The sequence below is a fragment of the Myotis myotis genome, unplaced genomic scaffold (assembly GCF_014108235.1).
Source record: "Myotis myotis isolate mMyoMyo1 unplaced genomic scaffold, mMyoMyo1.p scaffold_m19_p_18, whole genome shotgun sequence".
Classification (NCBI taxonomy): domain Eukaryota; kingdom Metazoa; phylum Chordata; class Mammalia; order Chiroptera; family Vespertilionidae; genus Myotis; species Myotis myotis.
Window position 1 is genome coordinate 23482751 of NW_023416322.1, and position 27676 is coordinate 23510426.

The following is a 27676-nucleotide window of genomic DNA, read 5'->3' on the forward strand; positions in this document are numbered from 1 at the left end:
TGATTACTGATTGTTCCAAAAATAACTGAACTCCAAAAATCTATATATCTTTTGGAATGAAAGAAAAATGGATATACTACATCTTCATTATTATATTTTCTGGGTACATGCCACATGGTAAAATTTTTGTAACCAATTCCTTTATATATACACTACTGAATGAACTTTTTTTTCTGAAGCATTTAGACATTTTTGCCTTCTGAATTATATTAAATTTCCAGTGTATGCTAAAATATTTGAGTACAGTTAATCCTGTTTTAAGGCAAAAATTCTACATCTCTTTCTGCCAATTTAATCGACCTCTTCTATTTTTTCTTGTATATTTATCTTTATTATTCTTTTCTGTTGTCCATACTGTCCTGTTTGGCCTGGTTTTTCTCACCATTAGATTTATAAGATCATATTAACAGTTATATTATCTTAGAGTTAGAAGCCTTAATTTCTTTGTGTGTTTTTTCCTACATGTAACTTATAGAAGTGGTAGTTGTTGGGACCATTTTTACTTTTTTTTATTTCTGTTTATAAATTACTGTATTAGTATTCCTAAAAAGATTCTAAAATTTTACTATGCCTTCATTCTTAGTACTGGTTTTCAACCCCAAATGCACATCGGAATCACCCAGAGAGCTTTTTAAAAAACACTAATACCTACCTCATCTTGGTATTGTCCTGGGTGGTACACTGAGACCAATCAAAAGATGGATGGGAAGGTTTTGTTTTTGTTATTGTTATTGTTTGTTTTAATTCTATTATGCAACCAGGATTGTGACCTAGATCCTGAAAATATATTTTGTATATGTATTCTGGTGTCTACTAAGACATTTTTGTTTAAAAATAACATGATGGTTGTTGTAGTACTTCACAGGACAACAGCTCACCTTTTTGCTTGTGCTTTCAGATCTGACCTGCTCTGATCAGTCAGCTTTCTTTCTTCTCCCCATCATTACAAATCTCAGTATAAATCACTAGAATGAAATTAGTTATGGGATCATGTTATCACTCATTTTACATTGAATATCTGTTTGTTTTCTAACTTTGAAACTAAGCTCTCCTGGTTTCAATATACTGTTCTATTATTACGTTGTTTAAAATTTTTGGTCCCAGTAAATCAGAATGCTTTAGATTAACTAAAAAACCCCCCCAAAAAAAACAAAACAGCTGTTTCTAGGTTACAGAAGCATTTGCTAATGATTATTTATTTTTTTTGTTTGTTTTTATTTTCCTTTATTCTTAGTGAAGCTGTGGTCTACCAACCTAGACAATTCAGTGGCAAGCATTGAGGCAAAGGCTAATGTGTGCTGTGTTAAATTTAGCCCCTCTTCTAGATACCATTTAGCTTTCGGCTGTGCAGGTAAGAAATACAAGCAGATTGGTCGTTTGATGTTGGTTGAGAATCATGTCTAAGATAAAAGTTTTAAAAATGAGTAACTTTCTTTGTAGGTTTAAATTGTGTTTTCATTGTTAAACTCTAAATTAGAAGTATGCAGTATGCCATCATTACTCATCTGTTGCTGTACCTTCATTTCAGTATTTTGTCACTAATATACAATACATAGAGAGTGTCAGTAATATTCAATACATAGAGAGGGGTTTGTTGATAATTTTTGTCGTTGTTCCTCTAAGTCTTTCTATGCATGAACTAATGCTTACTTATTCAGAAACTTAGGTCAATAATGATGTTTAAACTATTCAGTTATGTTGTATAGACACAGGAATTTTTTTTCCTATAGGAAACCAATTAATTCAGCAATTACTTATTGAGTGTCTACTATGTACAAATTACCTATTTAGGGACAGTGAATAAAACAAAGTTTTGTATCTTGGAGTGCTTACTAATATAGTAAGTACTCATAAAAATGTTTGCTATTTTAATAATAGCAAAGAATTTTTTGCTAAAGTATTTTTTTTTAAACTAGGGTGATGGAATGTCTGTTTGCCTGGGTCAGTGCAAGTTTATACTTGTACCAATATAATTATTACTAGTAAGTTCTTCTTTCATTGTCAGAAGTGTTATGGGGTAGGCAGGTTACTTATAGGGGTCACTATTAATTACTTTGTCTTCTATATCTGTTTTCTTCCCTTGAATATTTATTAAAAGAGTAAACATCTGTGATAGTTTAATTTCTGCATTGTGAAATTTCCTTGGTTCTTTTTTTAATGATAATATCAGTGTGTGTGTTTTTTTATATTAGCTAACACCATATCACAATGAGTACAATTATCACTTTTAAAAGAGAAAAGCACAGTTTAAATCTTAATTTGTCATTACACCTTTTCCTTATTTCAACTTATTTCACTTGGATACTGACATAATTTCATAGTTAAACTCAGGAAGGATATGGACTAACATATATGTGTGGGTAAAATTCCCTACTTTTATTATATAGACTTTTTTTCTTTATTAAGTGTTATTCTTTTCCATTTGAATTTCTCCCTTATTTAAATTTCTGTTTTGTTACTGCTTGATATGTAGCCTTAAACAAGTTGATTTACTTTTCTCCCCAAGCTCCTTATTCTTAAAATAGAGATAGCCCTTTGGGGCTCTTATGAGGATTATGAAAGAAAAATGCTATGGGTAAAGCTCTAATAGTATAGAATTCAATTATTGTTTAGTTATTAACATTTTATTAAGTTAAAATAGTTTATTGAATTTTAAAGTTCTATTTTATAAACATACTAACCATTGGCCATCATTTAAGAAGAGACATAATTGTCAGTCTTTAACACAAATGCCAGATATGAGTATCTTCAAAAGTTCTCCTTTCTGGAAAAGGAAAGCCTACTTTTAAAATGCTTCAGCTATCTGGCAGGCAGTTTTGTCCCCACTGCTTTAAATTTTCATATATTTCATAGTTAATTTTTGCACTTACTTTTTCATGTAAGCTTTTTATTCTCATCTTAATTACATTATTGCCGGGAGCCGGTCCATGCTTGCTGTTTCAAGGGACCTGGCATATATGGCATACTGTTCTTAATATGTTTGCTCACCTTCTTGGCACTATGTGTTTTAACCAAGGTCTCTGAGAAAGGTTGTTTCCCCAGGTAGGGATTTTCCCCTGAAGTTGGGAGGGAATAAAACCCCTTAACTAAGTGCCAGGCGGGTAATCAATCACTTTAACTACGAACAATCATGCTTAAGCTACATAATCTTTACTCCCTGGAATGGAGATAAGAAACGCCCTAACCTTTGGAATAGAGATTGATAGGATTGGAATCAACTGGTATAAATACAGATGTAACAAGACAGAACTTAGAAGACAGAACCTACACAGAACCTAGAGACAGAAGAACTTCGCTGGAGAGAACATGGCAAAAGATCCTGGACAGAAACTGGCAACAGAACCTAGAGACAGAACCTAGCGAGAGAACATGGCAAAAGATCCTGGACTGAACCTGACTACAGAAATTGGCAAGAGAACCTGACTAGAACCTGGTGACTGAACCTGGCTGGAGAACCTGGCTGGAGAACCTGGAGAACCTAGCAAGAGAACATGGACACAGAACCTGGCTGGAGATCCTAACCAGAACCTCTCTGGAGATCCAGACCGGAACTTGGCTGGAGATCCTGGCTAGGCTGCTGATCAACTGAACACTGTCTCCGTGTCCTTCCTTCTTCGCCGACTCCGTCTACACCTTTGGGGACCCCTGGACCCGCTGGGGTTGGACCCCAGCACATTATATTTATTTGTTAATTTTGGGAACATTGACATTATTAAGGTAGTGTGTCTTCCCACATATTTATATGAGATATTTTTCTAAAGTAAAATTTTATACTTTACTTCATTTAGGCCCTAGGCCTTTCTGGTTATTTTTTTCCTAAGTATGCTATAATTTTGTTATTTTAAATAAAATATTTTTCATTCTTATTTTAGGTACTGTTTGCTAAGAGTAGATAAAAACTGTTGGTATTTGGATATCTGTATCATATCAAGGCACTTTGTATATTTATCTTACTAAATCTGGGAGTTTTTTAGTAGAATCTTTTTGGTTATCTATTTATAGTTGATAGTGGCCAGAAATGATGTTTGTGTTTCTTCTTTTCCAATGATTTATTACACTCTATTCTTATAAGGCAGTATCATATCATACTAGTGATAGTTACTTCCCACTTCTATTTAATTGAGTGCACATTAGTATTTTGCTACTTTGGATATCTAATTTTGGAAAACAGTCTTACTAAATTCAAATTAATTATTTTACTATTTCTTAGGAGCAACTTTAGTACTTTATCAAGTACCTTTTCAGCATCAATTGGTTTAATTTGTTGACATAATGAATTATGCTTATACATTTTCTGTTATTCAATTTTGTTTGTCTCTAGATTAAGCCCTGCTTGAGCTTAATGTGGAATTCTTTTTTCTTTTTCTTTTTTAATATAATTTATTGATTTTTTACAGAGAGGAAGGGAGAGGGATAGAGAGTTAGAAACATCGACGAGAGAGAAACATCCATCAGCTGCCTCCTGCACGCTCCCTACTGGGGATGTGCCCACAACCAAGGTACATGCCCTTGACTGGAATCAAACCCGGGACCCTTCAGTCCACAGGCTGATGCTCTATCCACTGAGCCAAACTGGTCAGGGCTGGAATTCTTTTGATAAATTTTTACATTTCATTGCTGATATTTTTACATCTATATCAATAATTGATCTGTAATTCTCTTAACCATTTTTAATATCAGTATTTTACTATTTTCAGTATACAAGTCTTAAATTTCTCTTGTTAAATTTATTTTTAAATATTTTAGTACTTTTAGTCCTTTGTGAATAGAATTGTTTTCTTAATTTAAATTTTAGAGTTTTTGTTGCTAATGTATGCAATCAGTTTTTGTATATTGATTTTGCATACTGCAATCTTGTACTTTTGTATTTTCTCATAGTTTTATGGTGCATTACTTCAGATTTTCTACATTTAAGATAGTGTCATCTGTGAATTAAAACACTTTTATTTTTTCATTTACTGTGTTAATGCCTTTTTGCTTTATTGTGTGAGCTAAAAACTTACATGAGATGTTGAATGTAGTAGCAGAAGGGACTTCCTTTTCTTAGGGAGAAAGCATTTACTTCTTCACAGTTAAGTGGGATATTAGCTGTAGGTTTTTTGTAGACACCCTTTATCAACTAAGTAAGTTTCCACATATTACTAGTTAGCTAAGAGTATTTATTATGAATGAGTGTTGGATTTTGTGAAATGTTTTTTCCTGCCTCTAGTAAGATGATCTTGTGATTTATGTCCTTTATTGTAATAATATAGCATCTTTCTTTCTTTCCTTTTTTTTTTTTTTTTTTTTTTTTTTTTTATACCATAGACCACCCTTCCATTCAGGAGAAAAATCTCTCAGCCATAATCTAAGATCCTATTTATAAGTTACTGGATTTGGTTTGCTGTAGCCTTCTTTTCTTATGCTGTTTTCTGGCTTTGATAGCAAATTACGAATGGCCTCATAGAATGAGTTTCGAAGTGTTTCTTCCTTTATTTACTGAATGAGTTTGTGAAGGATAGGTATTATTTCACCTTTATAAACTTCATCAGTGAAACCATCTAGACTTGGACTTTCCTTTGTGGGAAGATTTTACATTTTGAATTCAGTTTCTGTACTTCCTGTAAGTCTATTTAGGTTTTCTATTTCTTCTTGAAGTTGGTTTTGATAGTTATTGTCTTTCTAGGCATTTATACATTTAATTTTTTTAATTGTTGGCATTAAGTTGTTTATAACATTCTTTTGTAATTTTTTAAATTTCCATAGTGTCAGTTAATGTCCCTTCCTTTATTCCTGACTGATCATTTGTGTCTTCTCTCTTTTTTCTTGGTCAGTCCAGTTAAATATCTGTCAGTTTCTTTCTTTGTTTTTTTTAATATATTTTATTGATTTTTTACAGAGAGGAAGGGAGAGAGATAGAGAGTTAGAAATATTTTTTTTTTTTAAATATATTTTATTGATTTTCTACAGAGAGGAAGGGAGAGAGATAGAGAGCTGGAAACATCGATGAGAGAGAAACATCGATCAGCCGCCTCCTGCACATCCCCCACTGGGGACGTGCCCGCAACCCAGGTACATGCCCCCGACCGGAATCGAACCTGGGACCCTTCAGTCCGCAGGCCGACGCTCCATCCACTGAGCCAAACCGGCTTCGGCGAGAGTTAGAAATATTGATGGGAGAGAAACATCGATCAGCTGCCTCCTGCACACTCCCTACTGGGGATGTGCCCGCAACCAAGGTACATGCCCTTGACCGGAATCGAACCTGGGACCCTTGAGTCCGCAGGCCGACGCTCTATCCACTGAGCCAAACCGGTTAGGGCATCTGTCAGTTTCTTAGGTGTATTTGTATGTGTAGGTAGGGAAGGTGCTTCAGGCCAGAACACCACATATGTTCTTACCCAAATTTACTTGTTGGAAGGGTTGGAGATGTGTAGGCTGAACCTTTTGTAATGACTATTAGCTCACCATGAGTATTGATAGGCTAAAAGAACTGTTATTTCTTTCTCAGCCATTAGAACTATTGAAATCAAAATGCCCTTGCTGTAATCAAGGGCTCAGAAATCTTTCACTATATCTGCCACAGAGATAGAGACTAGACACTGGAACACTTCAACAGAGAACCTCCACATCTTTACAATGATGCTTGCAACAGAAATATCCAAAGCAAAATGACCACAAAATCTCTACTTTTCAAATCTTACATCCCATTGGTGGAACCTAAGTCACATCCAGGAGCATAACTGCAAGGGGATCTGAGCAATATAATTTTTAACTTTCTATCTTCCATAAGCTAAAAATAGCATAAGGTGGTGGGAAATGTATGCTGCGTTTCATTGACCCTAGCCAGCACAATGAGATTTGATATGAATTAAAGACTTATTTTTTGGCAATGGAATAGGTTAATACCAGAACAGGCATTAATGAAACAGAAGGTCTTAACTTTACTCACTGCCTTTATTTGTACCTTCCACTTCCTGAAACCCCTTTAATCATAAGAAAAATCTTTACTACTAGAAAACAATGACTCTTGTTGAATCATCTTCATTTAGAATTGAAATATTTCTTAAAATGCAGACTATTATCTAAATGTTTCTTTTTAAACTGTAAAACATCATTCTCTCTAGCTGTACCATTTATTTTACCACTGAGAACAGTACAAGTTATATTCACAAGGTTCCTTATTAAATACCATTTGTAATGAAGAATTTGACATTAGGAATGGGTTATACATCTAGTTGATCTTTTTGTTGTTGATTTTTTTTTTTTTACATGAAAAGTTTCTCAAGATGGACTAGAAATTCACAAGCATTTCTGTGAAAATCAAATCCTAAGTCGTAGTGCACTTGAAAATAATAGGTTAAAGAACCTTTTTGTGATTAATATTGAGAGAAAGACTTTATAAACCATGTAAAATCTATTCCTAAGCCCTGAGATTATTCAAAATGTGCTTTTCAAAAAGAGAAGATAATATTTTCTTTCTTCTTTCCTTTTTTTTTTTTTTAAGAGAAGGGCTTTTTTAAAAAAATTACATTTTATTGACTTTTTACAGAAAGGAAGGGAGAGGGATAGTCAGAAACATCGATGAGAGAGAAACATCGATCAGCTGCCTCCTGCACAACCCCCACTGGGGATGTGCCCGCAACCAAGGTACATGCCCTTGACTGGAATCAAATCTGGGACCCTTCAGTCTATAGCAGGGTTGGGCAAACTTTTTGACTCGAGAGCCACAATGGGTTCTTAAACTGGACCGGAGGGCCAGAACAAAAGCATGGATGGAGTGTTTGTGTGAACTAATATAAATTCAAAGTAAACATCATTACATAAAAGGGTACGGTCTTTTTTTTTTTTTTTTTTAGTTTTATTCATTTCAAACTGGCCGGGTCTGGCCCGCGGCTGGTCTATAGGCTGATGCTCTATCCACTGAGCCAAACCAGTTAGGGCGAGGATAATATTTTCAACATAAGGGTAAAGGTCTTTATTAAGTGTCTGTTATTTGTTTAACAAGGACATTTTTTTTTTTAATATATTTTATTGATTTTTTACAGAGAGGAAGGGAGAGAGATAGAAAGTTAGAAACATCGATGAGAGAGAAACATCGATCAGCTGCCTCCTGCACATCTCCCACTGGGGATGTGCCCGCAACCCAGGTACATGCCCCTGACCGGAATCGAACCCGGGACCTTAAAGTCTGCAGGCCGACGCTCTATCCACTGAGCCAAACCGGTTTCGGCAACAAGGACATTTTTTAAAAATATTTTTAGTGATTTCAGAGAGTAAGGGAGAGGAAGAGAGAGACAGAAACATCAATGATGAGAGAGAATCATTGATTGGCTGCCTCCTGCACGCTCCCTACTGGAGATTGAGCCTGCAATCCAACCATCTGCCCTGATCTGGAATTGAACCCTGTGACTCCTGGTTCATAGGTTGACACTCAACCACTGAGCCACATCAACCTGGCAAGGACATATTCTTATTGTGTAGAAAAAGATAGAAAACCATTTTTCTTCCAGTTTATCTTCTCTAAAGCCAATTTGGGAGAGCATTGTAAGACTAAAGTAAATAGAACTAGCAATCTGTGGCTTTAATATATTAGAGTTGCTTGCATGCTAACTTGAAGCATCTTGTAATTTTTAAAGTTGTAATTAGTATAACAGATAGGAAATATGGGTATTTTTAAGGTTATTTTCTTTGAAATAATAATAGTTCTCCCCGTCCCAAAATTAGTGATATAAGTCAAAGATAAAATTAGTTTTATTCTGTTTCAGAAGGGGCATTTCTGTTAACAACATATTCACTGGGAAGAAATAATGTCCCTAGAACAAATAAACAGGAATTCTGAAATATTCTATTTAACTGTGTTATCAATAAACATTTTTAGTTTTGGTTACTGTGAACTCTGTTATTCTCACTAATCAGTTCACATACATGAGCACCATTTGTTTTCCCATTTTCCATACTTTCTAATTGTGATTTGGCATTTGATGATTCTTAGTCTTCAAAAGAAAAAAGTTACCTTTTAAGGGTTTGGGAGGATTTATTAATTTATTTCCCTTACTTGAATACTTTTGGAAGCTTCTCATTGCCTAAAGAATAAATACAGATAATATTGCTTTCTGTTCTACTGGTAGGCCTTTCATGATCAGCTTCAATATTTCTTATATGTGACTCATGTTGTGTGTTTTTTTAACATATTCAGTAAAAATAATTTTTATAAAGGTTCTTCTTGATTCTCAGTAAAGCTATCTGGGCTATCGTACATTTGCGGCTTAAAAATATCTACATTTAAAATTGTTTATATTTAATTAAACAAATAGTATAAGATTATGACCTCATTCTCAACTTTCATTTGTTACAAAGTTTAAATTCCCCTTGATCAAACATTATTAAACTACCTCCTCAAAGGTACTACTGTTAATAGTTTTAAAGGTATCTTTCCATAAATACATAGCATTTCTTGAGGAGGAGGCCAATAAGTATTTTTCTTTATTTGGAAATATGTATGATTTTAAACGAGGGTGGATTATAAAAGATGAACATCTGTACTATACAAAACTCAAATTTAGAAAATTTCAGACCTCTACAGTCAGTTTATGAACTACCTTCTACTTTTCTCTTGTTTTCCCAACATCCCTGTCACCAAAATATAATTAGTTCCTTTCAGGTTGAAAACCTTGGTGTTTAAGGATCTATGACACCTAATTTAATTCACAATATAGAGTTAACATGGAGAAACTTGAGTAAGGTAGATATGTAATTGCTCAGGGGACTTTTACTATATTTTCCTGTCTTATCTAAGTAATGGGAAGCATTTTCGATTTGTTAAGTTTATAAATCTGCCTTGTCTTTTAGACAGCAGTTGCCAGTGGAGATGATGTCTTTTCCTTCATGTTTAAATGAATTGAATGTCTGAATATTTAATAAATCTTGATTAATATCGCAACATTCATGAACATGTGTTTCTGTTATCTATACTACATAGATAATGAGGGTGTATGACTGTGAAGGACATTTTATTTTCAAGTTTCCAAGTAATTTGAGCAAACTCAAATGGAAGTGGCAAGCATAAAGCCAGTATTCACAAAACAAATTATTCTATTACTTTGTAATAAATAAAATCTATTTTTTAGAGTGCTAGAACCTAAAATCAACTTTGAAGCACCCAATAAATCTCTTATCTATTTATGCCTGTCTTGCCTTCCAGCCTGTAATTAGCACTCTAGCTAGATCTTTTAAAAAATGAGCTTCACAAGAAATTTTATATTTGTATTAAGTGCAGAGATATTTTAAAGTCAGGCATCTTTTACTCAACTGTTACTAAAATTGAGTGATCACTACAAACATTTGGAAAGTATGAAATGCATGATACGATGTCAAGGGAAATCATTAAAATACTAGAACAAAGAACAAAATTCAAACTGTTATTAGGGTAAGGGGGAAGGAGTACAATATTTGGCTAATCCAAAAGCAAGCAAGGAAGAAAGGGGAGGTGGGGAAGCATAGAAAACTTGGGGTAATTAAAAAAAAAAAAGCTCATAGATAGAAATTCAAATATATCTAATTATAGTAAATGGAAATGGATTTAATGGGTCCAAATAAAAGGCAGGGATTAACAGGCTAGTTAAAAATGTTCAGAATGCAGTTCTATATCTTTATAAGAGACACATTTAAAACAAGGATAAGGAAAAGTAAATAAAAAGTTTTATTGGGTGCAGTAGAAGATACCTGACAAAGATTATATTGCATAGGAGTTTGGAAAATATGGAATTTTTAGACAATTGGTATGGGAAAACGACAGTGTAATTCTAACTCATGAAATACACAAAACTAATTCCAGATGATCAAATGACCTAAATATGAGCAGCAAAACTATAAACTGTTTATAAGACAACATAAGAAAGAATATCTTCACAATCTTGATTCAGGGAATGCTTTAAGATACCAGAACAGTAAACTTTAAATGAAAGGTGGGTAAATTTGGCTATTATAAAATATAATACTTTTGTTCATCAAATAACACCTGGAATAAATAATTTTTAAAAAGTCATTAATTGGGGTGAGATATTTAGGACACATATTCAGAATACATGAAGAACTCTTTCAAGTGAATAAGAAAATAATAAATATGCTCTACAACCTTGTTACTCAAAGTGTAGTCTGCCCAGTGGAACGTGAGCGCCCAGAAACAAACCCAAAACGATCATGTATTGTAAAATGGTACAGTCAATAGTTTGTCAGTTTCTTTAAAAGTTAAACACAAAATTATTACATTTCCCAGTAATTACATTTTATAGGTAGCTCCTCAATACCTGAATATATGGCCACAGAAAGACTTGAATGTGATTGTTGATAGCATTATACATGATAACCAAAAAAAAGGGGGGAAGCAAATATCTATCTACTGGTAAGTGGATAGACAAAATTGGTATATCCATGCAGTGGATACTCTTCCACAATAAAAATGAATAAGCCGCTGACACATGTTAAAACATGGATGAACTTAAAATACATTATGTGAAGTGTAAGAAACCATGCAGGGGAACCAAGTATTATAATGATTCCATTTATATAAATTGTCCAGAAAAGACAAATTTTTAGATCGGTAGGTATAGTGATTACCTAGGGCAATGGGTGATAGATGGGCTTGAGAGATCTTACTGGATGAGGAAAACGTTCTAAAACATTTATGGTGATGGTTGCACCACTGGGTAAATTTAGTGAAAATCACTGAATATTGTATTTACAATTTTTATGTAGTGTCTCTCAAGAAAGTGTTTTTACAAAAGCAAATGTAGGATATATAAAATTATATAGCATTATGTTTAGCCAGAATGTCAAAATATTTATATAACCTTTTTAATAAAGCCATCAAAATTTAGAGATTTATTTTTAAATTTCCAGTTATTTTGAACCTTTAATTCTCTATTTCTAGAGCCAGGATCACAGGAATTGTCAGTGGAACTCCCTTTCACACTGACATTCCCATATGTTTAATTTTTTAATGCAACCTTATTTTCTTAGATTCTTAAAAGAAAACCTATTATATCTGTCTTATCTTTGAAAATGAGTCATAGCCCTTCATATTCTGGCTATTAACAGGTTGACATTACCAGCATCTGTGAAACATTTGATGAAAAACACCAAAACCAATTAAAATTAACTTTGCTTTCTATTTCTTCATTTACTGTATTTTTTCTCTGTTTTGTTTTGTTTTAGATCACTGTGTCCACTACTATGATCTTCGTAACACTAAACAGCCAATTATGGTATTCAAAGGACACCGAAAAGCTGTTTCTTATGCAAAGTTTGTGAGTGGTGAGGAAATTGTCTCTGCGTGAGTATTACTCTTTTCAGAGGTTGAACTGAACACAGCTCTGTCATCCTTTGCCATTTTGTAATGTTACCCCTGCATATATATATAAATAATAACACTGTGGTGGTATGTGTACTTTTAAATTAATTTTTTATAACATCTGATTAAAATGCATGCATATTCTGATCTGTATTACTCACTTTAATATGTTAGTTGTGAATAAAATCCTGATTATACTAATTTTTAATGTCTCCCCCTTAAATACTTGAACTTCAGATTGAGTTTCAGCCACTGCTTCTCCATAAGAAGAGACAACATAGTTGAGGGAATAAAATGAGAAGTGTTTTGTTTAATTCAACTAATGTTATTCTATATATATCTACATTGCAGTACTGTAGTGTATTTATTTCAAGTTATATTTGATTGACTTTTGATTATATGTTATTTGATATCCTTATGATTTCATGGTGAGTTTTACATGTGCTTTGAAGAGAACTTTCCAACTATGAATACTTATACCCAACAAATATCCTTTTAGAAGCTTCTGACCTAGAGAGTCATAGTATAGCTTTTAGTTGTCTTTTAAGAGGTCAACCAGATACATAAATCTCATCTGCCAAAATATTGTTGATAAAGTTTTTCTGCTAACAGAAGCAGTCCCTTCTTTCTGTGATCCATTTTATAGTTCTCTTCATTTTATATTAACCTAGTAAATACCCATTCTTTAGTTCTCTCTTTTTCATATCTATTATTATCAAGGTAAATGATATATTGTTTTCTTTTCTTCACTTAGCTTCTAATCTCTCAGGAGATTATTAATGCCACGGATTTCTGCTTGGTATTTCTCACCACATCTACCTTCATGCCGGTTGCCCTCGATAAGAATTTGGCAATTTGAATTGAGTTACAAAGAAGGGAACAAAAGAAAGTAGGAACTGAGCTTTAGAAGGGCAAGTAGTATAGGTCATTGGTTCACAAATATGAATTAAGTAGTTACTAGTCAAAAAGTATCCTACTCCCACTTTTCTAGTACTACCTAAAGAAAAGATTGGTCCAGATCTTTGACCAATCTAAATATAGAGTTAACAAAATTAAAAACACAGGATGGGTTGATATTGTAAATCAAGATGACCTTTCTCTTGCACATTTTGGAGTTTAGAAGTATTTAGAATAAATTTATTCACAAGTATATTTAGAAGTATTGAAAAGTAGAATTAAAATACACACATTGTTGCAACCTCTGAATTGTTGGCCAGTTTAAAAATGTGTGTGTATACATACATATATATATATACACACACACACACACACACACACACACACACACACACATAAAGGGATATTCACTGCAACACTATTGAACAAAAAACAAATTTAAGACAACATCAGTAGCGAAGAATAGATGTTATGTTGGAAAATGATGAAAAGCAATAGAGAAGTATTTCAAGAGTTTGATGGCATTTGGCCTCTGAAATAAAGATTCAGTCTTGACTCTACTGTTTACTAACCGTGGTACCTTGAAAATGTCCTCAACCTCCTGAATCTCAGTTTGTTCATCTCTAAATAATAGAGTATTAATCTTTAAATAAAATAATGTATGTAAAATACTTACCATGGTGGTCTAGTCTATGAATGTTAGAGTAAATAAAAAGATTTATTATGTAGTCATTAATAAAGGTACAGAAATGAGTTATTTTACAGAAAACAATGTAACACAAATTTATGAATGGTGGAGAATCAATTTACAAAATAATGTACGTGTTATGATCCAATTTTTTAACAAAAAGAGAAAAAACATGTAGTTTTAAGTCCCAGACTGTCTCTATATAATAATTACCAGTGATTTATATAATTACTTTTTGGTAAATAACTGTATCTGCATATTATTTCAGTAAGATAAACTACTTTATATAGATCATTCAACTATTTACAGTATTCCACCTCTGCAGGTACAATTAAGCTTTGAATATAGTTTATATTCAGTATACTAATACAATTCAAGAGTTGAAAGGTAAATCAAAACAAGTGGAACAATTGTGTTTTGATGGTGGTGGTATAATGTTACCAATGACTAATGTTTATTAATGCCCATGGACTATTGAAAACATTTTAAATGAAGTAATTTAATTTTTAAAATATAAGATTCATAACATCTTATAAATTTTATAGTGTAAGAATCTTATATTTCACATTTAAATGATGAAAAAAAAGCAGGCCAGAGAAGTTGTATAACTTTCCCAAGGTCAAAAATAAATTATCGGCATAAGATTCTGCATTTTTAACCACCAAACTAGAGTGCCTCTAATTAGCGGTGATGAGTTTCATGCCATGACATCTTAAATATGCTCTAACTTTTTGTGTTTACTTTAGCTCAACGGACAGCCAGTTAAAACTGTGGAATGTAGGGAAACCATACTGTCTACGTTCCTTCAAGGGTCATATCAATGAAAAAAACTTTGTAGGCCTCGCTTCCAATGGTGATTACATAGCTTGTGGTATGTGAAACCATCTTTTCCTAAACTTTTTTAACAGGTATCTGTCACCAAATGCATTCACTGGAACTATATGTATTCCACTATAGTGGAATATATTAATTAATTAATCCTCAGATTGGACTGCATTAGTCCTTCCCTTATCTACGGAACACTAGCAAATCCTAACCACATGAAATAGCATAATATTTTTAAATATGTTTTTGGTTGTTCTCCATTATAACATAATTTCTATAGATATTATGTAAAAGAGAAAATATTAATATTTGCTAATATCCTAATTTTGGAGACATTATTTGTGTTCTTGAGCTTGTTATTTATTTTCCCCTATAAAGTGTTCTCTTCATTAAGCAGTCTTTTTGGGTAGTCTTTATCTGATCTTCTGGGGCTTTTTTTTAATGATAATTTATACATTTTTAAATCAGAAGTAGAAAAATCAAATTTAGTATTATTCAACTTTATAATATAGCTAATGCCTGAAGAAATGAACTTTCATCAATACCTTCAAATGACTTGGCCTTTATTGAGTAAAATTGACTCTCTCCACATGTATGTGAACCTAAACCCTGCCAAAGCAAGTCTCTGCATAATTATCCAACTTCTCATAGACTGCTCAAAAATGTAGGTTTCTAGACTGCTTACCTAATAGAGTAATGCCTTCATTAGGGATTGGGAAATAAGTTTTTTAGGTTATTAAAATTTGCCTTCACAGGTGCAATAACTTTCTTTTTTCTCTCTAGATGAAATTGTTGTAAATGTAATTAAAGATTCATACGATATTAACAGTGTTTTTATTCTTCTGGAGACCTTTCCTAGAAATGATTTTCATGTGGTAATTTCAGCCTTAGAATTCCCAATGTTAAATCATTTAACAGTGATTATGTCTTTAGTAAAGTGTAGTTTTTCCTATGAATTCTTTTCTGACATGATTCCCAAGAAGTCCCATGCTCTGTTCTTTCAAAATTAACCATAAAAGATATTTAGTCTTGGAGTTTAAACTCTGAGGTATAAATTATCTTATGAATGTGCTGTCCTAGCTCTGACTTATCCCATTCTAAAAAATTATTTTTTATTTTTTTTAGGAAGCGAGAACAACTCTCTTTACCTATACTATAAAGGACTTTCTAAGACTTTGCTAACGTTTAAGTTTGATACAGTTAAAAGTGTTCTTGACAAAGACCGAAAAGAAGATGATACAAATGAATTTGTTAGTGCTGTGTGCTGGAGAGCACTGCCAGATGGGGTAAGTTTTCATAGCAGTTTTTTTCCCCACCTTGGTGTTCTATACAATTCTTTATGTTTATGTACACACAGGTGAGTTTTTTTAATGTTTAAAATATAAATTGATATGTGATATGCATTTAATTTTTTTGCTTAGCCTTGCATCGATCACTAAAGGAAACAAGCATTTTAGGTAGTAATGGAAATGTCACTGATAGGACAGTGCCATACTGACATAATGTTTCTCCTATGTACCCATAGCATTTTGTGTATGCCTGTGTAACAGCTATTAAAACTTTGTCTCTATATCTATTCCATAAAACTGGAAATTTCTCCAGAGTATACACTGTATCTTATTTTTCTTTTTTTTTAAATATATATTTTTATTGATTTCAGATGGAAAGGGAGGGAGAGAGAGAGATAGAAACATTAATGATGAGAGAGAATAATTGATCAGCTGCCTCCTGCATGCCCCACACTGGGGATCAAGCCCACAACCTGGGCATGTGCTCTAACCGGGAATCAAACCATGACCACCTGGTTCATAGCTTGATGCTCAACCACTGAGCCATGCCTGCCAGGTTATATCTTAATGTTCTTAGTGATCACTTGCAGTATATGCTCAAAAGACATTTAGCTAAACCAGGTATTGTATTAGGAAGAAAAAGGTTTGATGTAGATAAAGGGGAGTGGCCTACAACTAATTAAATTCTATTTCAGGGTAGAATTACTTTCTACAAAATATATTTTTAAAGAATATTTAAATACATTTAATTTCTTAAGAAAGCTGCACTTCTAGGTTGCAAAAAAAAATGTTTTCTCCAACTTGTCACTTATTTAAAGTACAAGCTTTCTAATAAAGTATATGAAGAAATAATTTATCTTGATTTTTTTAAAGAGTAGTCATTCTTTAGTGTCATTTTTTCAAAAAATAGCTTTTTAGTTGCTTCCTTGGTTGGTTTTATTGTTGACACAAAAATTCTTAATTGATGAGTATGTTAAGATATTTGAGTTCCAGCCCTGACAGGTTTGGCTCAGTGGCTAGAGCAGGGGTGGGCAAACTTTTTGACTCGAGGGCCACAATGGGTTCTTAAACTGGACCGGAGGGCCGGAACAAAAGCATGGATGGAGTGTTTGTGTGAACTAATATAAATTCAAAGTAAACATCATTACATAAAAGGGTACGGTCTTTTTTTTTTATTTATTTATTTTTTTAGTTTTATTCATTTCAAATGGGCCGGATCCGGCCGTAGTTTGCCCACGGCTGGGCTAGAGCGTCGGCCTGCAGACTGAAGGGTCCCGGGTTCGATTCCGGTCAAGGGCATGTACCTTGGTTGTGGGCACATCCTCAGTGGGAGGTGTGCAGGAGGCAGCTGATGGATGTTTCTCTCTCATGGATGTTTCCAACCCTCCCTCTCCCTTCCTCTCTGTAAAAAATCAAAAAATATATTAAAAAAAAAAAGATATTTGAGTTCCAGGTATGGTTTAACTTTAATTAGATATATTTCATTGCTATATTGTTTAAAGTTCTCTTACTCAATTTTCAGTATTGGTAATGGCAGACTAAGTGTTGGACCAATCTTTCCTCTAAGTCAGTGGTTCTCAACCTTCCTAATGCCGCGACCCTTTAATACAGTTCCTCATGTTGTGGTGACCCCCAACCATAAAATTATTTTCGTTGCTACTTCATAACTGTAATTTTGCTACTGTTATGAATCGTAATGTAAATATCTGATATGCAGGATGTATTTTCATTGTTACAAATTGAACATAATTAAAGCATAGTGATTAATCACAAAAACAAAATGTAAGTATATGTGTTTTCCAATGGTCTTAGGCGACCCCTGTGAAAGGGTCGTTCGACCCCCAAGGGGGTCTTGACCCACAGGTTGAGAACCGCTGCTCGAAGTAGTACTAGAAAATTGGGAGCAGGTATATGTATTTTAAAAACAAAACCTGTTTGAAGGCATTGTAAAGTACACAAGATAGAAAAGAATTACCAGCCTAGAAATGTGATCCTGACTTTTGAGTATACTTTTGCCTGGGAGCATTTGCCAATTTTGGTGGAGTGGCTGAGAGCACTCAATGGAATTTTTAAAGGGGTACAGGTATTGATGAAAGACATCAAGGTAGAGATTCAGGAAGTGCTTACCACTGTGGAAGATAAGCCTCACAGTGATTGCAACTCAACTTCAAATCATATCAATCCTGAAATTAAAGGGAGGTGATTCTGGATTGCTAGAATCCACAGGATGCAATATTAAATCCTTTCTGAAAGATCCTCTAAAGAAGATCATCTGAAAACTTCATTTATGTTTTTTAAATTGCAATTGCAATAATTAGGGCACAATAAAAAATAAACAGACCTAGGAAAAAGCAAGGCAGCATGAATAAACCCAGCAGAAGCAATGGAGAGTAGAAACAAATCACAGCATCTCTGGATATTAGAGTTATCAGACATCGCTTGAAAATACCCACGCTGATGAGATTAAAGAAAATATTGAAAATTTAAACTGGGAACTAAACACTTTAAAATGAAAATTCTAGAACTGAAAATATAGAGCTAAAAAAATCAAGAACACAGGATGGGTTGAATGGAAGATCAGACACAGTTGAAAAGAGAATTAATGAACTTGTAGTTAAATTAGAAGAAAACATACAGAAGTAAACATGGAGAGACAAAGTGATGAAAAAAATACAGAAAGGAAATAGAAGATGAAGTAAGAAAGTTTAATAAATAGGAGACCTAAAAGGAGAGATGAGAAATAATGCCGCTGAAGCAAATATTAGAAAGGATTGTTGTTAAGAACTTGACAAAATTGATGAAACACATCAAGGTAGAGATTCAGGAAGCCTTTGTATCCCAGAGAATAAATGATTTGCAATCTACAGTGTGAATATAGATTTAATTTTTAACCTAGACCTCTTGCAGACCTAGGCCTGCTTAAAAATTTAACTTTGGTCTGCCTTCTCATAGCACAATTTAAGGAAATAAACTGAGTTTAGACAAATATGTGCTAGGAGCTAGTTATCTTAAATTTACTATGAAACTTCATCTGTGGTATTTCATCTGGAATGAGAGAACTGTGAGTTGGCTTATAGTCCTTACATCTATTCAAAGTGAACAGTATAAGACTGGCAGGAAAACAAGGCACATCTCTGTATGGGGATGAACCACTTGCACCTTAACTGTCCTTGGCAACTCTTGAGTACTCTTTGTGTGAGTTGGGGAGAGATCTAAGAAACTATGCCTGAAAATAGTTGCTTGGCCCCCTGATGAGTTTGAAGGTGCTGTGCATGATGTATTTCCTACCATGTATCCCTCTATAAAGCTAACTTAGTACTGGATTAAAGCTAGTTGTATATGATACTGTGATCCCCCTCCTAGTAGTGGGACAATCATACCTTGATACATAGTAAAACTGAAAATAAAATACAAATGGGGATTTTTTAAAAAGGCATCACCCAGGAACTTGCTTTATTTCACAATAAAAAGATTTAAAGTTCTGTAACTCATTTCATTACTACTCCAGATATGTTTTAAGTATCCTATATAATAATCCTCTATAATAAAAGGCTAATATGCAAATTGTCTCCTCGACTGGGAGTTTGACAAGGGGCGGTGCCAGCCAGCCAACTGCCCATGGCTCCTCCCCCTGGCCAGCTCTGGCCCCGATTGGGGTGGGCCAGCTGGACACCCCTCCCTCCCCCCCGTGCACAAATTTGTACACTGGGCCTCTAGTGATTTTTATAAGAACTTCCTTTTATTAGCCACAAAAATAACTTTCTTATTTTAGATGAAGCAGAAGGTGTGAAAGACTTTTGTTCATTTATTCAACCAATATTATGTGCAGCCACAGTTTAGATTCTAGAGATAAACTGTGAACAAAACTGTAAAAAAAGCTCTGGCCTTCATAGGAGACTTACAATTTTATGTGCTGGAGAAGACAGAAAACAAAGTAAATAAGTTGTTATAGTAGAAGGAGCGAGTGCTTTGGAGAAAAAACACAAAGCCCAAAAGTGGGAGAGTGCTGGAGTAGGGAGTGCTGGAGTAGTTTTCAATTGGTGGTGACTTAGAGCAAAGACTAGAGGAGATGAAAGCATAATCCATGTTGAAATATAGAGGAGTTTTCCTGGTGAAGCAAACAGTTCGGAAGCCTTTAAGAATGTGATTAGTGTTCAAGGAACAGAAAGAAGGCAGTGTTATGTGCACTACAGTGAGCTAGGTGGAGAGCAGCAGATGTTTCAGAGTGAAGAAGAGCCACTTTAGTACAGCATTGTTTAGCATTGTCACGACTGTTTTGGCTTTTACTGGGAGTGAGTTGGGAGCCAATGTAAGATGTTCCTCTTTCCCCCTCCTTCCCTCCTTTCCTCCCTCTCTCCTTCCCTCCTTCTCTCCTTCCCTTTCTCCCTCTTTCCCTCTCTTCTTCCCTCCCTCTCTCCCTCCCTTTCTCCCTCTCTTTCTCTCTTCATCCTCCCTCCCTCTCTCTTTTCCTCTTCCCATTACCTCATAAACAGTAAACATTGTTTAAAAATGTGAAACATTCAAGAACTTATGCTTCCACATGCAGTAAAAGTCAGCATTTTCTGAATTTTCATTGTGTTAACCCATTCTTTACCCCAGTTTTACTTAAATCCTTTGAATGTACAATGTCACTTGATAATGTGGGCAAAAAGTTCTAAACTGGATTTTATGAAGTTGTGCAGACTTCATGTGTTTTACTTTGTCATAACTAGTTTTAAAACATGGGAATGAGAATATGAAAGAAAAGAATGGGACATTTTGTAGTATATGTAAACTGCACTAGTGTAGGTAAACAACCCCCAGTTTTCAGCTTCCCTTTCTAGTTTATTTATTTTAAATTCTCATAGATCTCCACTTGTGAAGTTTAACTTTTCTACTGTATTTCTGTGATTCAAATATTCAAGTACTGTGTATCTTTTTTAACCAAATAAATTTATATAAATTTATAAAGGTGTTACAAATAAATTTTTACGTGTATAATCATTCTCACTAAACTTAAAAGCCTCCCTAGGTTAAAAACTCTTGTCCTATTAATCTTGGAATTCTGTTGTTCTTGTGTGAGATGTATAAATTCAAGTTATTTAAAAAAAGAAATAAGTAAATCTTTTCAATTTCCTCCTTGTCACCCCTGACCCAAAGCAGGAAAGTACAGATTTTTTTTTCCTGTGGATTCAACATTTATAGACAGTTTTCAATATCTATACCAGTCTTTTTCAAAGTATGGTCTACTAATATTTACTTCAGTATTATTAATTTCCTGGAATATATATTTAAAAGCAAATTGCTAAACCCCAGACTTATAAGTCAGTTTCTGAAGGTAAGACCCAGGAACCTTAATTTTTGTGTGTCTTTAATAGGACACATAAATCTCTTATTTTTTTAAATTGCCTAGAATTACATGGGAGAAGGAAGTAAAGGTCTCATCCCTGACACATCCATTCTTGGTCCCACCTGTGGAAATTTGAGATCCAATAGTGTTTGCATGTGAGAATGAGAAAAAAAGTGTTCCCAACAATGGCTACTACAGACCTCTTCTTCATTTCACAGCAGCAATAGGCACTATCTCAAACCCTTTCAAGAGCCACATAAGAAGGCTTTCCAAGGTCCATTTGGAAGTTGGTCACTTTGGAAGAGGTTGTAAAAACCAATTCTAAGGGGTAACGTTGGGTAGTAAGAGGCTGGGGTTCTTTTTGATCTCATTGGCAAAAAGAAAGGCTAGAATATTCTTGTAGTACTTGTACTAAATCAGGATCTTAAAGCTGGAGCCCAAGATCTGTCTCCCAGGAAGTAGCATGTCTTGATGTGTAATAAGCCAAATTTGATCAAATGCTTACCAATTTATTATAAAGGCTATAACCCAGGAGCAGCCAAATGGAAAAGATGCATAGAGGCAGGTATTGATGGGGGTGGTGTGGCATGGGGCTCCCATGCCTTCTCTGGGCAAGCCATCTTTCTATTTCCATCACTTCAGTGTGTTCACCAACTCAGAAGCTCCAGAATTTCTATTTTTAAAACATTGCCCGTGGGATTCATATATAATCAAGTGCTATAACATAATCAGGTTTTGAGCTTTTTTTTTTTTACATTGCTTTGTAAGAAATTTGTTAAATTTTTAAGTGAAATTTTACTTAAATGTTCAAAGACCCTAACTGGCCACAAAAAGAAGTGAGGGCAATTTAAATCCAGCAGTGAGCTCTTTGGGATTTTATTCTGAAATGCTATTCCTTTGATTTTTCCTTTCAGCCTCTGTCAGGTTAATGTCCTTGCTTCCTTTTGGCTTTATCATTCTTCTAAGTCATTTAAGCCCAAAATTCCTAAATCATCATTGTTGCATCTCTTTTATCTTCAAATATTCATCCAACAGCAATAATACTTTGTTTTCAATATCCTATATTTATCTTTTTTTCATTTATTTGTTTTTCATCTCCTCATTCCTGTTCCTCCCCTGCCTTCACAGATTACTTCCAATGGCTTTATACCCCCTTTAGATTAGCTTTTGTATACTGCTACCAAATATCCTTAATCATTACATATAGGAATTCACAGAGTCAAACATTGCTCATTACCTTTAATTGATCCTAGGTCATTCAGAAAACTTTCTTTCAAACTCAGTATTTGCAAGTAACTCCTAGTAGTATATTTGACCATCATTAAAAATTAGGATATAACTTCATAAATATATTTCTTCAACTTGATTATTTTACCTATTTCACTTCAGGTGCCTTTATCTCATTTAAAAATTGTATTTTTACCCTCACAATTAAATAAGATTCTTGAGAAAATCCAGTTTCAATTATAGGAAAAAATACCCAGAAGAACTGATTTAAAGGTAGCTCAGATTTCAAATTTAAGTAATTAATTAGAAGTCAGCCTTTAAAATTAAGTATAGAGTAATCATAGATGTGAGTTTAAATGTTACTCTTCTTTAATTATTTCTCTTTCCTCATGTGTTTGATCTTAGGCATTAAATCTAAACTGCTAGCAGTGTTCAAGATTTTTAAGAATTTGAAGTAATGCTACTTGTCCAACCTTATTTTTATTTTCTAGCTCAAAACATCTATTAAGAAAGTTTCTTTATTGCCTTCATTCTATTCCTAATGTTACCTCTGAACTTGTGTTCATGTTGTTCCCCATGTATTGCCTTGTTCTCTCCCTCCCACTTATCTAAATTTTCTCATCCTTTTTTTAACCCAACCCCTACTTTTCTATCCCTTTCTTAACCATTTCATCTCCTTCATTTCTGGCTTCTCACAGCTGCTGATACACCTATAGAGTGCACTCCGCCAGCTGCCATTCAGGTATATTCTTCTCTAATTGTACTTCATTAGTGTGATCCCAGTTATATTCCTCGCTTCTACTTTAAGAGCAAAAAATATCAACACCAGCAGCTACTTAGTTTTTTAGGAGTTAGAATTATGTTAAAATTTAAGGCTACTTAACTGGAGAATCTACTTTATGCTTTTAATCAATTTTATAAGATCATAACTGTAGTGACTAGAATGATATAGTGGTAGTCATAGTTGCAACAACTGTAAAGAAATTGGTATTTTAATTATAAAGAAATGGGTATTTTAATAAGAATAACTGCCACATATTTTTTGAGTGTCTATAATATGCCTGTTCCTTTTTGGTTAGATACTTTACTGTGTTTTCTTTGAGTTTTTATAAAAATTCTATGAAGAACCTAAGATTATTTATTTTATAGTTGAAGAAATTGAGTCTCTAAGAAGGTTAAGAAATACTATGACAGACCCCAAATGCAGGTCCAGGTCTCCCTGTCTTACATTCATTGCAGTTTCTACTGTTACATGGTATAACTAAAATAGTACAGAAGTCTTGAAACAGCTTTGCTCAGAGTATTCTGGAGGAATTGTGCAAATAGCACTAGTAACTAGGTATTCACAGTTCCATGCTCAGAGGCCCTCTTCAAGACAGACTCTTTTTCCCATCAGATGTGCCTTGCAAGCGCATGGTTCTCCAGCTTTATTCAGGAGATTATCCGAAAGCCTAGAGTTATTGTCCTGTGAAGGAAACTAGGTGTCTGGAGGTAATATTTGAGTGCTGTGTGGTAAGGGAAATTAAGTTGATTAGGCTCTTGATGAGAAGGGAGAAGACTTTGGAAAGCATTGGGAATGAAGGAAGGGTGGTGAATGTATGGAATGTTTTTGTGTATCTCAGTCCTCCTTCCCTTGTACATGTTTTTTACAACCTTTTCTCCCTGAGTAAAGATCACTTTGAGTTTGTATGTTGTGTGTCTTTTTAATGGTTCTCAAATCCTGTTTATTTTCCATAACTTGTTTGAATGCATTAAAGTGTATTTAAATGAGAATCTGATGCAGTCAGGAAGTTGATATAGAAAAGACTGGATAGCAAAAGGCTTCTTAGTAATGAAGCACACCAAAATGGGACCTGCAGGTACCAACCGTGTGGACAAATGAAAAATGCCTTTGTCTGCAAATTGCAGTGATCCTACATAAACATGGAGGTCTCTGTCTGGCTTAGCACAGCTGGCTAAGTTTGATCGTTCCCCTCCATACAAGCTGAGAAACCTGCACTCTAGGTACTGCTCTCTTTGCCATTTGTTAATATCTGCTGATTACATGTACTGGGTTTTTAAAATTTTTTAAATTTTTTATTGAACTTATTGGGATGACATTGGTAATATATATATCTCTCAGGTGTACAATTCTATAATACTAGAAGCTCGGTGCATGAAATTTGTGCACTGGGGAGGGGCTGAGGGACACCCCCCCCCCCCCCCAGCCCGGCCTGCGCCCTCACACAGTTTGGGACCCCTCACTCCTTACCGCTCGGCTCGCTGCTCTTTGCACTGCCGTCGAGGCGGGAGAGGCTCCCACCACCGCCACTGCACTCGCCAGCCATGAGCCCAGCTTCTAGTTGAGCGGTGTTCCCCCTGTAGGAGTGCACTGACCACCAGGGGGCAGCTCCTGCATTGATTGTCTCCTCAGTGCGTATCATAGTGACCAGTTGTTCCACCGTAACAGTCACTTAGGCTTTTATTATATCCATGGAACTACCTGACACTCAATGTGCCCCCCTGAGGGCCCGGATTGTGAGAGGGCGCAGGCCAGGCCTAGGGACCCCACTGGTGCACAATCAGGGCCAGCCAGGGAGGGAACGTGGGAGGGCTCCAGGGTATGTCTGGCCTGTCTTGCTCAGTTCCAATCAGCTGGACCCCAGCAGCAAGCTAACCTACTGGTTGGAGCATCTGCCCCCTGGTGGTCAGTGCACATCATAGCGGCTGGTCGATCAGTCAACTGTCTGCTCCCTGGTGGTCAGTGCATGTCATAGCAAGCAGTTGAACAGCCTTAGCATATCATTAGCATATTACACTTTGATTGGTTGAACGGACAACCAGGTACTTAGCATATTAGGCTTTTATTATATAGGCTGTCATCTGTGTCATATGAGTTTACCACCCAAAGTCAAGTCTCCTTCCTGTTACCATTTATCCCCCCCTTTATCCTCTTCTTCCTTCCCCGACAGTATACTGGATTATTAACTCATTAAGTGCCATGTCAGTCACCGGTGACTGACACTATACTTTTCGTTTGGACCTCATCGGTCTCCAGCCGCCAGCATATCGGTGAAATCAGATATTGTGGGCCAAACAGAAAGGAAACAAAACAGGCTTGGCGCGTAACATGTTAATAGACCACCAAGTAAGGTTACCTCTGTATCCATCTTAACTGGTTTATGAGTAATCTTATGGTTTTTGAAAATAGAGATTGTTTGTTTCAGTAAACTAAAGACAAAAAGTGGAATGAAAATAGAAATATTATTTTTCTGAGGGACCACATTGGTTTAGTCCAGAGTTATCAGTAAAGGTCAAACAGTAGTTTAAATGTGAAGGAACTCATCAGAGTTGGCTTTCATTAAGTTTTTCTCATTAAGAATTGATTTGTCATTTCTCATTAAGAAAGTCCTTTTTCCAAAATATAATTTATGTATTCTTATACTTGTACCCAAATTTCCAAAATGACCACTTCCAGGAGGAAAAGTTGGCTATTAATGATTAACTTCTTAGTACTAAATTTAAAATTTAGTTTTTCATGGAGTATGTTCTGCTGTAGGTGTAGGACGGAGAGGGAGTGGCAATGGCATTTCTAATGCACTGGCATGTTATATACAGCACCAAGGTGTGCTAATAAGCAAGCCACAGCTGGGAATTTATTTATAACTGATTGTGTGAGAATCCTGTTTGTGGTTTTGAAAACCCTATATCTTTTACTCTGAGCAGTTATTGCATCAGACAGTTGTTGAATAACTAGTCTTATTTCTCTAGGCTCTTTAGAAGCCCTTAGTCTATTTTAATCTTCATTTTAATGAACCATTTAAAAATTTTCTACATACTTGTATTATTTTTGCTCTGTTTCTTTGTATGATAAATTCAAATCTAGATTCAAGACCCTTCACTAAAATGACCTCCAGCTAAAAATTATGAACACAGGGGAACAGACTGCTTTATGACTGAACCTATCTCAACATATGTGTCCAATATACTGGAGAGGTTTTGTCACTGCTCGTTACCACTTTCTAGAACAGTAGTTCTCAACTTTGGCTGCATATTAGAATCACCTGGGAATCTTTTTAAAATCCTGATTTCTGGGCCCCATCATCCGGAAATTCTGTTACTTTGTTACTAATGTTGTGGCCTCACCCCATAACAAAGAAACAGAATTTCTGGAGAATGAGGCCCAGAAATCAGGATTTTAAAAAGATTCCCAGGTGATTCTAATGTGCAGCCAAGGTTAAGAACCACTGTTCTAGAATGTCTCAACCAAGTCCAAGAAATGTCCCTGGTTCTTTTTATTTTTTGTCAACTCTTTTTTTAAGTTAATTAATAATTTTTATTGTTACATGTAGTAAACATTGTCCCTGTGTTTTTAAATCCTTTTCAATGCCTCTGTCTTTTTGAGTCTACTTGTTGCCATGTTCTTCCATGTAACTACATGTGTCTTCATCCTTTCTTGCAATGTCATATTCCTTACAATTTTCTTCTGCACAAAATTCAGTACATCTAGTAGATGACAGTAGGCTTCTACTCAAACCAGATATATGAAGATAGGAATCAAGTGACCCCTTGATATCAAATCAAAGCTGATTATCTTAATTAAAGGTGGGCTTCTTTGAATATAAAGGCAAGTGAGTATTTTTGTATACTGTACCAACACCTTAAGTTACACATCTTTCTTTGCTGTTTGAAGCTCAGACTTTGATCCTCATTGTATAAATTTTAAATCCCATTAGAAGATGGATGTTTACTATCTCTTTACTGTTACTAGTATATTTAAAAATTGGATGGAACTGTAACTACTTCTGTGGTCAAGGATATGCTAAAATCAGGGACAATCAGATATGTAATGGCATAACTGTACTAGTTTTTATGACTGGTGACTGTGTCTGAAATATTTTTAATATCCATCCCTAAAAGAAGCTTATAGTATGTATTCCCTAATTGTGAAAACAAGTTCCTTTGGATACCTAATAAAACGATTATGTCTTAACAGAAAAATTTTAAGTTGGGTGCAGGGAGGAAATAGGACAATCTATGCTACTTTGCTGTACAAATTCAAGCTGCCCTACAGATACCCTGAACTTACATCTCTCTGTCCTATGATGTGC

General features: G+C 34.7%; 1 protein-coding gene and 1 non-coding gene across 7 annotated transcripts in view; both read left to right on the plus strand.

Annotated features, from left to right (window-relative positions):
* The window catches only part of COP1 (COP1 E3 ubiquitin ligase), a 104254-nt gene that overhangs the window by 70361 nt on the left and 6217 nt on the right, over positions 1 to 27676 (plus strand). For 4 of the 6 annotated variants that reach the window (XM_036344641.1, XM_036344640.1, XM_036344642.1 and 1 more), the window contains 4 exons: positions 1235 to 1351; positions 12196 to 12313; positions 14663 to 14787; positions 15867 to 16027. In XM_036344641.1, coding sequence (XP_036200534.1) covers positions 1235 to 1351; positions 12196 to 12313; positions 14663 to 14787; positions 15867 to 16027 — 521 coding nt within the window. Of the gene's footprint in view, positions 1 to 1234; positions 1352 to 12195; positions 12314 to 13085; positions 13944 to 14662; positions 14788 to 15866; positions 16028 to 23284; positions 23329 to 27676 lie in introns of those variants that run through there. The other 2 variants (XR_004973424.1, XM_036344643.1) reach the window with 2 other exon arrangements.
* On the plus strand, positions 24432 to 24570 carry LOC118673835. The gene has a single exon (XR_004973501.1).